General features: G+C 36.5%; 1 protein-coding gene and 3 non-coding genes across 6 annotated transcripts in view; all 4 read left to right on the top strand.

Annotated features, from left to right (window-relative positions):
* LOC120637291 overlaps positions 1-13,359 on the top strand; it is a 78,373-nt gene that overhangs the window by 50,437 nt on the left and 14,577 nt on the right. For 2 of the 3 annotated variants that reach the window (XM_039909066.1, XM_039909083.1), the window contains exons 2-5: positions 7,093-7,371; positions 12,049-12,119; positions 12,303-12,400; positions 13,186-13,319. In XM_039909066.1, the coding sequence (XP_039765000.1) occupies positions 7,215-7,371; positions 12,049-12,119; positions 12,303-12,400; positions 13,186-13,319 (460 nt within the window). In that variant the 5' untranslated portion in view covers positions 7,093-7,214. Of the gene's footprint in view, positions 1-7,092; positions 7,372-12,048; positions 12,120-12,302; positions 12,401-13,185; positions 13,320-13,359 lie in introns of those variants that run through there. The other variant, XM_039909075.1, reaches the window with a different exon arrangement.
* On the top strand, positions 11,053-11,134 carry Trnas-cga. The gene has a single exon. It is a non-coding gene; the product is annotated as a tRNA-Ser (tRNA).
* Positions 11,589-11,661, top strand: Trnar-ucg. Its single transcript has one exon. It is a non-coding gene; the product is annotated as a tRNA-Arg (tRNA).
* Positions 12,154-12,226, top strand: Trnak-cuu. Its single transcript has one exon. It is a non-coding gene; the product is annotated as a tRNA-Lys (tRNA).

The raw sequence follows: 13,359 nt of genomic DNA, 5'->3' as shown, positions 1-13,359 counted from the left end.
GAATTTTGGGAGGTCCCCTGTTCGATAATCTCCAGGGTACCTGCAGGCTAGCATACGTGCCTCGAGTAAAATTTTCTCTTGGTGGGCGTGCTAGCCCTGGTTATTATTACAAAAATGACTTGATAGCAATCTTTAAAGCCCACCAGTCTGAATTGGAGGAGCGTGTTGGGTTAATTCAAAAAAAATTCAAAATTCATTTATTTCAAGTAGGCCTAATATAAGCACTTTTGAAACGTCAAGTATGTCTGTTTGTAGTGATTCTACCACCGGTTCGGAAGGCAGATTCTACCGAGAAGAAGCCGGCAAGAAACTCAGCAGTTGCTCTTTTCCAACATCAACAATTTACATTTTGCATTTTAACATTCATTTTTCTATCTTGTGAGAGCTGAAAGCGGAGCCGGATGCTTCCAAGCAACCTTGTCATTAAAAAATTCATCAATTGTATAGTAACCTCGCTGTATTAAATGTGTTTTAACAAATTCTTTAAACTTGTGCATTGGCAGGTCCAAAATCACCTTAGGAATCATATTATAAAAGCGTAATGGTGTAAGTATTTCTCTATGAGAGAAAATACCTGTTCCCAGTATTAAAATAAATAGAATATATGTAAATTAGTAACCTTCCTACCTTATTGTGCGTGTTTTTAACTTTTTACCTTGTATGAAATTGTGTGAAGTATGGAGATTTTGTTATTCTTATGAGAGCCGAACTAAATTTAATGCAAAAATAAAATACCTATATGGCTTTACGGCACTGTATTTACATACTGCGCACATCAACACACGGAAATAAGTACTGTAACCATTTTATTATACTTTAGATAAGTAGGTGCATATACAAACGCAATGAGGAAGTAAGAATTAAAACGGAATTTTTAATTTTAAGTCAGATTGTATAACTGTTAGCCCTGTTGGGCATACAGCGTAACCGAGAGGGTTGTAGAACTTAGGCGTTCTGCCTGTATAGAGCCCTATTGCTCACAACGGGATCAACGACCTTAGGGCAGCCATACGATGCCGTGCTTCTGGTATGCTTAGGCGACTAATGTGTTTAATAATAAATAAATATAGTACGAACATACACACGTCGCCATCTAGCCCCAAAGTAAGCGTCGCGTAGTCTTATGGTTACTAAGATCACTGCTGAATATTTTTATGAATAATATACATACATACTTAGAATATACATATAGACACTGAAAAACATTCATGCTCATCACACAAACATTTTCCAGTAGTGGGAATCGAACCCACGGCCTTGGGCTCAGAAAGTTTTGTTGTTATAAACTGCGACAATCGGCCGTCAAAATTTATGGCCAGTGCGTTATGATCATGGCACAGTACGAATCTTTAAAGGGGAGTTTATTTAAGGCACTGTGTCTTTCCATATCAAAAATATATGATATTTTGAAGTATCTTGCCAGATTACAAAAAAACAGTTTAAGTATATTTGCTGCATTCAAAAGGGTTGCTGGTGTTTCAATGAATATGACAGTAACTGTCGGAACGGATATAGAATACCGCATTTAATTTACTTTGAATTAACTTATCTGTGTGTCCGTTTGTCCGTTTGCTCTTCTGTCTGTCCTTTTCTGTCCATCTTCCTCTGCCATTCACAAATCCTATCCTACTAATATTATAATGTGAATGTAAGTTTGTTTGTTACGCTTTCACGCAAAAACTACTAAACTGATCTTCACAAAACTTTGTTCACATATTCCTGAAGGTATTAGAACTATTATAGGATGCTTTTTATCCCGAAATTAAGCTCAGTTCTTTTGGGAAAGGGGTAGAAGGTGTTTGACGATTTTACACCATAACGCCGTCAAATTAGGTATAACTGATTTAAATGATTAATTACCTTCTTAAAAATTTCAATAGAATTACACCTACATGTCTTTCGAAAAACAAAAACAACGCAGACGAAGTCGCGGGCTACAGCTAGTATAATATAAAACTATGAGTTAAATTATGTTCTTAATTCTCTCTCTGGAGGAGATCGCTTCAAGCGATAAGGCATCCTTTTCTATTTTATTACCTCAATATTTATTTCTTTTATGTACTTATACACTAAAGACGTATATCTATCTAAGCTTTAATTGTAACTATGGAACTATTTGTATCTACCTACTACCTTGATAATTAATAAACAGGTACGTTAAAGTTTCTAAAAATAGCTTTAAAAGCAGCTGTTTTATATTTATTTGGTCCCGCGACCTAACTTAACTCAACAAAAACAGCTGGATCTTAAAGCTGTATATAACATGCCATATTTTTTTATTATGCTAGCCCCGTAGTAAAACAATCAATGTCAATCGATTGCCTAAACGAAAAAGAAATAGGTATACAAGAGCTTCTTCTTCGTAAACATTTTATAACATGAGTTGATAGATGATACCTACATTAAATTGTTACTCAAATTTTTCATTTAAAACGATCTAGTATTAAAAATACGTTATTTAACGCATTGCATAAGTGCTAATTAAATAGCTTATTTAAATAGAAGCGAATGAAATATTAATGAGCGCGAGATCAAGTCCTCAGTGAAAGTAAAACTAGAGAGTGACCGCGGAGTGTGACGGACGGCCGTACAAACGACCTTCATTACTACACTTTACTACGCTAAACAATGGTTCTTGAGTGGCCGATCAAATCGACTGTTAATTCAAATACCTACCTTTTTTATATGGAGCGATTGACTGCAACTTCACCTGTATGGCTTATAAGCGCGCAATGAGATAATTTTTATGTGTACTATTTTCTCGTTCCATTTCTATGTTATATTAGGCGCAAGGTATGGGCATTATTATCTATTGTCGAGGATGCTAGCCCTGCTGATGTACCTTAGTGATTTAGCTTTCGATTGAGCGCGCTTGCTTAGAAGATGCCTTTTCACACCCATATACCATACCATACCCATATACGGTAACAGAGACGAAGAAACTTTGCAGTGGTTATAAGAAACGAGGAAACGAAGAACATTCCACTGCTGGACTAAAGCCTCACTAAAGGGTTTGGGCGTTGGTGATCGCAGTAGATGGTAGTAGTAACACAGAGGACACTGTTTCCCGTTCTCCGTTATATTCCCTTAGTCACCTCGTACAACACCCGTGGTAAGAGGAGGGATGGAAATGCCTATCTGGAAGAATACTGAAAATGTATATTTTGAGTTCAGGATGCTGAAATTCCATGATTATGTATCCTAGCTTGTAGAGTGGTCATTTAAATAGTTAAATTTGATATTTCACGATGAATGAATATACTTTTATTGCACACCACGAAAAGTTTATTACACACACAAGATTACTAACAACGAAATATTGTACGGGTTACATTATTTCCATATTATATTTAAGTTATTATTGTACTCTGATACGTCTTTATCAAACACATTCTTAGTACGTAGTAATTACTTTTTTAATATATATGAGTAATAAAATTTTCATAAGCTATCATTATCATCAAACTCTGTAGTTTATTACAGTAAATTAATAAAAATGCGTCAGTTAAATACTAAAATCAATTATAAAAGTCGTCAAAATTGTCATGTATTACAAAGTAACAATTCTCGTAATATTACTATTAATATTATCACTTTGACATTAAATTCTTTTATACGTTCTAAACTAATCACCCTTTTAGCAACTGAACATGTATATTATTAATGATTAATAGGCCAATTCACGGATTTAATTAATGATCAGCGTATCATAAACTGGGGGTTGATTGAAACCTTATCGACCTTACGTTAAGATTTAAAATTCTATAGCGGGCACAAAGCTACAAACCCTGAGAAAAAAATATAATCGCATTGCAAACAGGTGTGATTATAGCTGTTGGCCATATGAATAATTGCGCAATGTAAATAACTGGTCAAGCGCACTTTAAGATACACAATGAAAGGGTTCCGTTGATATATTTTGTACACCATGAAATGCAAATCAAATAAATGATGCTTTATAAGTTTGCATTCCGTTTGCCTATTACGAAGTAACGTATTGAAATGTAGCATTAGTGATGTCAATTTTACTTAAAGTTTTACTTATAATTTAGTTAAAACTAAGATATTATAAAACACTAGCGGACCCCAGCGCCATCTGTCGGGCTGATTTGTGAATCTAAACCATCCACGGTGCCACCCAAACGCATACCGAAAAATTCATTGAAATCGGTCCAGCCGTTTAGGAGGAGTTCAGTGACATACACACGCACACAAGAAATATATACATGTATATAAAGATATACTTAACACAAGTGTCAAACTATTACGTACATAAATTGTTCATCGGATTTATTTACGAAGTTTCTATAACTGGAACATTTTCATGGGTTTCATTCCGATAGGTTTCGAATAAAGTGTCTTTGACATCAGTAAATACAGACGTTTGGAGCGACATGCGACATTATCAAACCATAAGGGCATTTCTTGTTTGACTACGGAACTCCAAAATGCTCATTGAATAATTTTATAAAGGTTACTGATAATTTTGATTAAAATCGTACGAATTTTACATTTTGGTTTTACCTGACTGCTACTAAAGAAAGAGTTATGTGTTAACCAGTCCTTGTATAGGTATACAGTAGGTTACTGTACCAACATTCTGGTCTGAAAAGCTTGGTTGCCGATGTCATTTCAGGCTCATGAGGATTTACACCTACGCCTCTAATCCAAAAGCCGTTACTGTCCAGTGAGGTCCAGGACTTTTGTCTTTGGTCTTTGGTCCGGGTGGTCGGCTTAAGGTGACTTCCCTCCAGTTGTCGTCCGCTTAGAGGGTTCTAAGGGTTTATAGGCGATGGTTTCCACCTGACCTCGACCTCTTCTTGGTCATTCTATTATAACTATCAAGAAATATAAACACATGTTTTCCTATGAGGTGCTGCACTGAGGGTGTAACATTATGTTAAAATACAATCGTTAATAGATAATTTAAGAACTGTAGCACCTCTTTTAAAGAGCTATTTTATTTCGCTGGACCACAAAAAATTTCAATCGGGCCAAACGTTTTTTTTTTTGAAGACCTATGGTCGTTTGCGACATTGACTTCATAAGAAAATTGTATAATGTGATGTCGCAAGTTGTCTTCTCAACAGTTGCGGTCTTTTATTTGATATATATATATATAGCCGCGATAACATTTTCTCATTTGGAACCGAATTCAGATGTAATCCGAATTCGAAGGACATTCGAACTTAAGCGCAAGCACAGACAATCCATGCTTACAATCTACTTATTCGTCCCGGGAGGTCCCGGGTGCTCTGGGAGGCTTCATCTTGCCGACCTAGTCCCGCGTACAACTCCTCGTTTTTCTGGTTTCTGGGTTTATGGTATGAGTTTATGTCAGTGCCATAATTCAAGCAACATCCAGTCTGGCATTGTCACTTAAGTGCCACCAGGAGATTGTGTGATTGCAGTCAAGAGATAACTTGAAGTGGAATAAAAGAGACAGAAGTAAAGAATTACATTATGGCAATAAAACACAAAAAAGCTGTGATAGCGTGGTAGACAGGAGCTCGACTTCCCTTTCGGGAGGCCGAGTTCGAATCCCAGCACGCACCTTTAACTAACACGTTATATACACGCACCGTTATGTGCGTTTTAAATAATTAAAAAGTGATGTTTTTAATTACTTTTGCTTCGACGGTGAAGGAAAACATCTTTAGGAAACCTGCATGCCTGAGAGTGCTACATAATGTTCTCAAAGGTATTTGGAGTCCACCAATCCGCCCTAGGCCAGCGTGGTGGACTACGGCCTTAACTATTTCTCACTGTGGGAGGAGACCCGTGCCCTGTAGTTGGCCGGTAACTGGTAGTTATAATGAACAAAACAAAAAAGAACAATACAAAGAAAAACAGTTCTTGTTAAAGTTTTTATTATGTTTTGGTGTACAATAAAGTGTATGTATTAAATAAAATAAAGAACAAAAAAACAAAGACATAAGTACATAGTAACAGTGCAAATATATTTAGATATACATTTCTTGTGTGAGTGTATATCACTGAACTCCTCCTAAACGGCTGGACCGATTATTAGTTATGCGTTTGGGTGGCACCCTGGATGGTTTAGATTCACAAATCAGCCCGACAGATGGCGCTGGGGTCCGCTAGTTATGTATATTACCGTGGCAACGGCGGCCTTTAAAATATTACTTTAAAGTGATCTTTCAAAGGCAACCTAAGCGTAAGAAGCTATCAAGGTAAGAAGCGGTAGAAGACAAACTACTATTACTAACTTATGCATTTCTTTTATTAACAGGAATTGAATAATTCAGATGAATCATGCAGTGCGAAATAACGCCGTTATAAAAAAAACACATAAGTTTTAACAGTGTAATAAAATTGATCGCCATAGCCATTCAATTTTCGCTTCATCAATAGAAATGCGACGTGTGAAAGTGTTGTCGGCGATCTATAGAAAGTAAAAGACAATAATAACAGTAATTCCAATACACGGTAACCGTTGCAACAAACAGGCGGCCATTATGTGCCAACAAAGAAAATTAGATCAATTCCGCCACGCGTTGCGCTGGGTAATCGGCTGGTTGGTAAATATTACGCTTGCACCGATTTCCTTATAAAATAATATGAGGACAAGTAGAGGGTAAAGGGGAATACCCCAAAGTCAGTACTCTGTGACGCCAATTGGGTAATTATTGGGTGTGATACCAAAAATAAAATTGAAAAACATACCACCAACAAAGAATTAAGAACATACAGAACCCTCATTCAGTCATCATTGCATGCAGTGCATGCCCAAAAATAGTGAAAACGCCCCGCTTAGTGTATTGTCATCGGTCCTCGATATATCTACAAAGCTTGAACGAAATCAGACCGTTTGAAGAGGGTCATAATCAAGTAAAAACATGATTGGTTCGATTGTGTATCATGCAGCACGGCACCATCCGTGATTGGCCGGCAGTTAATCTGTCAGCATGTTATTAACGAACTAAATAAGGCTTGTTTTCGTAAGGCGCCATTTTTGAGCAGTAGTTGTGCTTTTGTATTTACGCTCGCATGTTGTAGCACAGACTACTACCATTTGTTCTCCGTTATATTCCCTTAGATGTGCTAATGAACCTCTTTTTATTGTTCCAGGATCCAGCGCTGTAATTGCTAAGAAGGATAAAGATGTCGTGAAGACGGCCATCTTGTGAATATACAGAATATACGGCGAGGATTAACGTGCAAGTGAAATGTTGTGAAAGTAGTGACGCACAATGAAGATGGCGCTAGGTGTGACAGTTGTGTGTGCGCTGAGCGCGGTGTTTGTGTGTGTGAGCGGCCACGTGGCGCTCACGTACCCGCCCGCCCGGAAGTACGACTTGGATTTCCTGGATAACTCCAGAACGAAGCCTCCATGTGGAATGCCCAAAGGTGCGTTTTGTTTCACTTAATCTAATTACACTGAAGACCATCAATAACACATAATTACGTATTTTACATTTATTTTAATAAGTTATTGCCTTCGCCTTCGACCACGTCCTTCGTTAACTATCATCGGGATAAAAAGTATCATATAGCACCTTTAGAATTGAAGTGGCTGACGGCAAAATTCTTGTTTTTTGGTGAACGTCAAAAATGTAAATGATAAAGTTCGTTTTTTAATAATAAAGTTTTCAGTTAAGGGATTCTATTATTCGGGTAGAAATTGTTAAAATGATCTGCTACTTAATCGGTAAGTATAGCGTATGTTTGTCCTTTTCTGGACTAAACGAATCTTTGCTTTAAATAAACTAATGGAATATGCATAAAAGTCGTTTTTTTGACGAATACAATTAATTTTATAAATGTGTTTAGTTATGCTACTACAATTTTAAAGATGCGATATCCATTTCCAGCATCAAAGCTGGCTCTGTCCAAAATTGCAATTTTGTCTAGGAAACAAATACTATATTTTTTATACACCTGAAACGTTACGCTAGTGCTTACCGGAATAAAATGTATCCTATGTCCATCATATGTAAGCATATGTATCCAATTCCATCAGGATCGCAGGTCCTGAGGACATAGGTAACAAACACACAGACACATTTTTGCATTAATCCCTATCCCTATCCCTAATAATATTATAAATGTCAATGTAAGTTTGTTTGTTACGCTTTCACGCAAAAACTACTTACTATGGGGATCGGCCCCATGAAATTTTGTAAACATATTCTTGGAAATGTTAGAAGTAGTATAGGATACTTTTTATCCCGTTTAAGCTCGGTTCCTTTGGGGGACACCATAACTCCGACAAATTATAACCGATTTAAATTATTAAGTATTTTTGTACCGTAGAGTTATAATATTTGTTTATTTTTGCCCAAACTTGTGTAGATCTGATGAATGGATAGCAGCATACCCCTCATTTAAGGCTTAGCGATACTGAATACATAATTTTTTTTAGAACTACAACTAAATAGAATGCCACATTAAAAAAAACACGCAGATGAAGTCGCGGGCAACAGCTAGTTTTATTATAAAATTGCGTGTATACCTGATACTTATATTACAATATTTATTCCACCACCTGACATGCGCTATTAGTTTTAATAATAAATTATCTCATTTAAATGTCTTTAATTATGTGAGTAGGTGTAGGTATATCCAAATCGAGCAATTCGCTTCATAATACATAATTATAAATCACAATAGGGCATTCTCAATTACTTAAGGGTCGGCTGGCCGTTAGAGCGCCGTTGAAAGGACTAGTATGGATTCCATCTTTCCCAAATGTTGTATTTCTTTCTCAATGAGGTTTGAGTTTCAATACTCTTTACCATCGTTTGATGTATTAAGTCTCTGCATCTGTTGAGGAACTTTTTTATTTTGAGGTTAGCAATCTTTTTTAGAGGGGCTACAATAAAAGCATATATTATATTAATTAAATAGGTAGGTACACGACCTACCTGTATAACTATAGTGATTTCATACCTACTTGACTATTTCTCCTCGCATTCGTAACGGGCGTAACTATAACACAACGTTATTTTTTTTCACTGAAAACTGGCGCCTTCAAACTCATTAAACTATTTAAACCAAAAAAAAGTTACTGAATAAATAAACATGTTGTACTTTCATCTAATCCTTCTATTGTATTTGAATTTTTTTTCTTACAATTTTTCTATGTTGTGTACAATAAAAAACACGTACATATTCATATTAAATCGTAACCCACAATGTAAATCAAGCGTTACGTCCAATGAAGCAAAATAATTTAACCCGGCGAGAATGTGGTGAAAAAACTTACACGGACTTTGTGGCAGGGTAAATTTCACCCAAATATAAAAGTAGGTTATTTTGTTCAGTTCATTAAATTTATTGAAAGTTCAACATCTGTTCATAAGTTTGTTATATTGTTTAAACGATTAAATAAAAACCAATTTGTTTAATCTTATACATTTATTATTTTTACTACAAATTATAGGAACCAAAAAACTGAAACCATAAATTTTAAACTTTAGAAACAAACGAAAACTGAATTAATATTTTTCTTATATATAATTTGTATGTACTGAAAGTATACTTCCCACGCAACTAGCTCCCTGTTCCGTACCAGAGCTACTAATATGATCACTGCAGTGATCGTTCTCTAATTCAGAATTTGATTCTTCGGTAGAATTGTCTAGTACATCCTCTAACATAGATATGATACGTTCGTCGTACATTTTGAAAAAAAACCTAAAAGAAACAAAAGATTTAGGTACTCGTACTACAATAAAAACAATGTAATATAAAAAAAGTTTCAACAGCTATGTGGCAGGGTGAAACTTACCCAGAGCACGTTTGCGTACGTATAACTCCCGTGCCGGCGCACGCATAGCTGAGATCACGCCACTTTTCCCCCCCGTATACTCGTACCTCCAGCTACTGAGCGCCCCAAACGGATTCATCGCGTAATGGAAAAGATATAGTTGTTTAACTGAGTGGCCGGGTATTATTTACCCTGCCACACTCTCGCCGGGTTAAAGCCGCAAAGTAAAGTCATCATTAACATAGGCATTACCGACCCACTTCAGAGCATGGGTCTCCTCTCAGAAATAGAAGGGTTAAGGCTATAGTACACGCTAGGCAAGTGCGGATTGGTAGACTTGACACGCCTTGGACACCATGGAGACAGGTCTCATGCATACAGGTATTCTTTACCGTGAAGGCATGTGAAATTAAATTGCTTGAAACACACATACGCCTTAGTACCCAATACTATATTACTGAAGTGTTACTCTTTTGTAGTGAGAAATGAATGGCTAGCGCAACCTTAAATCCTCGTTCGTGACAAGTGTCTCCAATGAGTCACATGATATCCGACCGACGACCTAGGCCGAGGTCGCGCCGTGACCATTGTAATGACCACGCAGTGTTGGTAACAGTTGCCCCATTCACCAACTTCTTTAAGATCTAACACCTGCCGACAAGGAAAGAGCAATCTGCTGATTTTCTTGCCGGCTTCTTCTCAGTAGAATGTGAATTTCGAAGTCACCACAAACAGACTGGATTGGCGTTTCAAAAGTGCTTATAGTTTACTCGATATAATATAATTTTTCATTTTAGTAAAAAAAAAGACCAGATGAATATCCAGGGCACGTTCCCATATTAAAGAAAGCGGTGATAGCCTGGCTTTCTTTTCGGGGAGGCCGAGCACGAGATCCCCGAGAACTTCTAAATTTCGGAGTTATGAGCGTTTTAAAACGCTTTTAAATATCACTTGCTATAACAGTAAGGAAGCTATTGTAAGGAAACCTATATGCCGAGGGTTCTCTATTATGTCCTCAAACGTGTGTGTTTAGGTGTTAGGTTTACTGATAGCGTCAACATTTGTTTCTAAGCGAGCTCTGGAACTTGTAGTCGGCTTTGAAAAACCTTTATTGCTAATTTGAACAGATAGACAGAGGGTTATAGGCCATTCAACATCATGCTATGGTCCTTAGGAGTCCGGATGTATAGTTCTTTCACTCAATTAGTTCTTAATAGTAGCGCTTTGAACGTATGAAAGAAAGTATGTAAAACCTCCTTACATTAAGAAATAAATTCGGGTAAAAATAAGCGTACACGTATTTCAGCATCTTCTAACAAGCAGTCGTGGCCGAGTGGTTAAGGCGTCTGACTCGAAATCAGATTCCCTCTGGGAGCGTAGGTTCGAATCCTACCGGCTGCGAATATTTTTTACCTTTTTTGCTTTTATCATTATTTTATTTTATCATTAAACTTATAAGAAACAAAAAAAATATAATTAAATCAAAATTATTGTCTATTTTCTGAATAATGTTACTTTTATATTTATATATTATTTCCCTCTAATTTAATTTGACAATTACAAAGGATAAGTGTATGATTTAAAAATACACCCGAAAATTGTTACCAATAACAAACGTTTTTTTTATATGAGATCTTTTTGATATGGGCATCAATCTACCTGCCCTCGTAGGAAAGAGGTCCTTGAGTTGATTTCGGTTGAAGAAAAGTTTATAATTTACTTCCGTAAATGTATTTTATACTTGTTATAGTAATAATTTACTAGTAAATTCAGAGTAAGAAACAATTCCTGAAAATACAATGCGCGCGCATTTCAGATAGAGTTCAAATGTCTTTTCTAATGTACTACGTCATGAGACCGTGTGGCCTAATGGATAAGGCGTCGGACTTCGGATCCGAAGATTGCAGGTTCGAGTCCTGTCACGGTCGTCCAGTAAAGTTGAACTTTTACCGTCATAAAACCGTTTTTTATTAAATATTAAGTAACTAATGGTGAATGAAACGAGTAATAAAAAAACAATAGCTTTTAGAACTGCACTTTAAATTTTTGCTATATTAATGAAGATTAATCAGAGCTAACTTGTAGTGAAATTAAAAAATCAAAAATATAAACTATTATAATGCAATGAGTAGTTTTAAAAAATTAATTTTATGGTACAACTAAGGACATCTGTCCTCAGGGATTTGCAACACATTTCTCACAAAGCACACAACAGATGGCGCCACTTACAAATTCAGATAGAATTTAATTAGGAAAATTATTATAGGTAGCAAATGAAATAATTTATTGACTGTCATTTTATTGTATTGTTTCAGGTTCAATAAGGACGTCATTTCTAGCAGGTTCAACGTTCATAGTACATTGGCATTTAGCATACGCACACAGAGTAAGTTATTCAATATTTCATCTCATTACCATAAGCCCGGCTAGCTCAGTCGGTAGAGCATGAGACTCTTAATCTCAGGGTCGTGGGTTCGAGCCCCACGTTGGGCGAATACTTTTGTTACTTTTTTTGGCCAAATTACTTTGCCCACTCATGTTATAAATAAGGAGTTTCATTTTGTTGCAGGGTGGATTTAGTTTACGAATATTGGACTATTTAGAGAGGCCTCTATTGGACTTAACGCCGCGGGCGGGAGGTTCGGAGTTTGTTCGAGATGATCCTACGTAAGTTTTACTGAATTAAAATTAGCTTTGAACATTTCTTGCAATGTAATTTAATGTTATTCAATTGAAAACCTCCCCTTAATGATTTTCTTGTATAAGAAGCAACGTTTTTTACCAGGGGCTCGGATTATTTATTATATACAAATATGTAGATACCTACTCAATCAAATTTATAGTCATTGAAATGCTATCAAAATCTTACGGAATTTTCGAAGTTAGACTTAGGTATAGTAAATATAATTTTGATAGTCAGCGAATAGTTAGAACAAGGTGTAAGGTATTATATTGCGAGGCGTAATACAGGATCTGGACCATGTTCGGTATCCCTCGTACGTTTTGGTTTCTATCAGGTATACGCGCCTAAGTATCCATTATATAGATATTTTCAAACCACCTTCTGCATCTTCATTTACCATTAGGTGTGCCAAACTCTTATGGTATTGGTCAGAATAGTAATGCAGTCGAAGTTAGTGACATTTGCATATCGTTTGCGAAAGGTATAGTAAAGTAATAAGTACCTATATGCTTTTATTATGTGATTCCCAGGGTAAATTTGAGCCAATGCATAAGTTTAAACAATGTGTTTAAACTCATTTAATAAATTGTGATCACTAAACGATTGATGAATTTCTTATCGATCCATGTTTATTTGTAAGGCATAAAAAATATAGACACACGATCTTTCCAGTGATTTTAATGGCGGCCCGTCAACCTCCAACTGCGATCAAATCAACGATCGCGGTCCAGGTTGATCGTGTACGATCTCTATACGATTCTGCTTCCAGCGCCCAGCAGTACGAGGTGCGCCTGCCCAGCGACTTCACGTGCGACAACTGCACGCTGCAGCTTCAGCGGGAGGCGGGCGAGTGGGGCGCTAACTATCGCTTCTGGTCGTGCGCCGACATCGACATCGTCCCGCGTGAGTAGCGCAGAGAAATATCATCTATTTTCATTATCAT

Source organism: Pararge aegeria, chromosome 1 (genome assembly GCF_905163445.1).
Source record: "Pararge aegeria chromosome 1, ilParAegt1.1, whole genome shotgun sequence".
In the NCBI taxonomy this organism is placed as follows: Eukaryota; Metazoa; Arthropoda; class Insecta; order Lepidoptera; family Nymphalidae; genus Pararge; species Pararge aegeria.
Note: the sequence above shows the minus strand (reverse complement) of the source record. Positions and strands in the feature narration are given on the sequence as shown.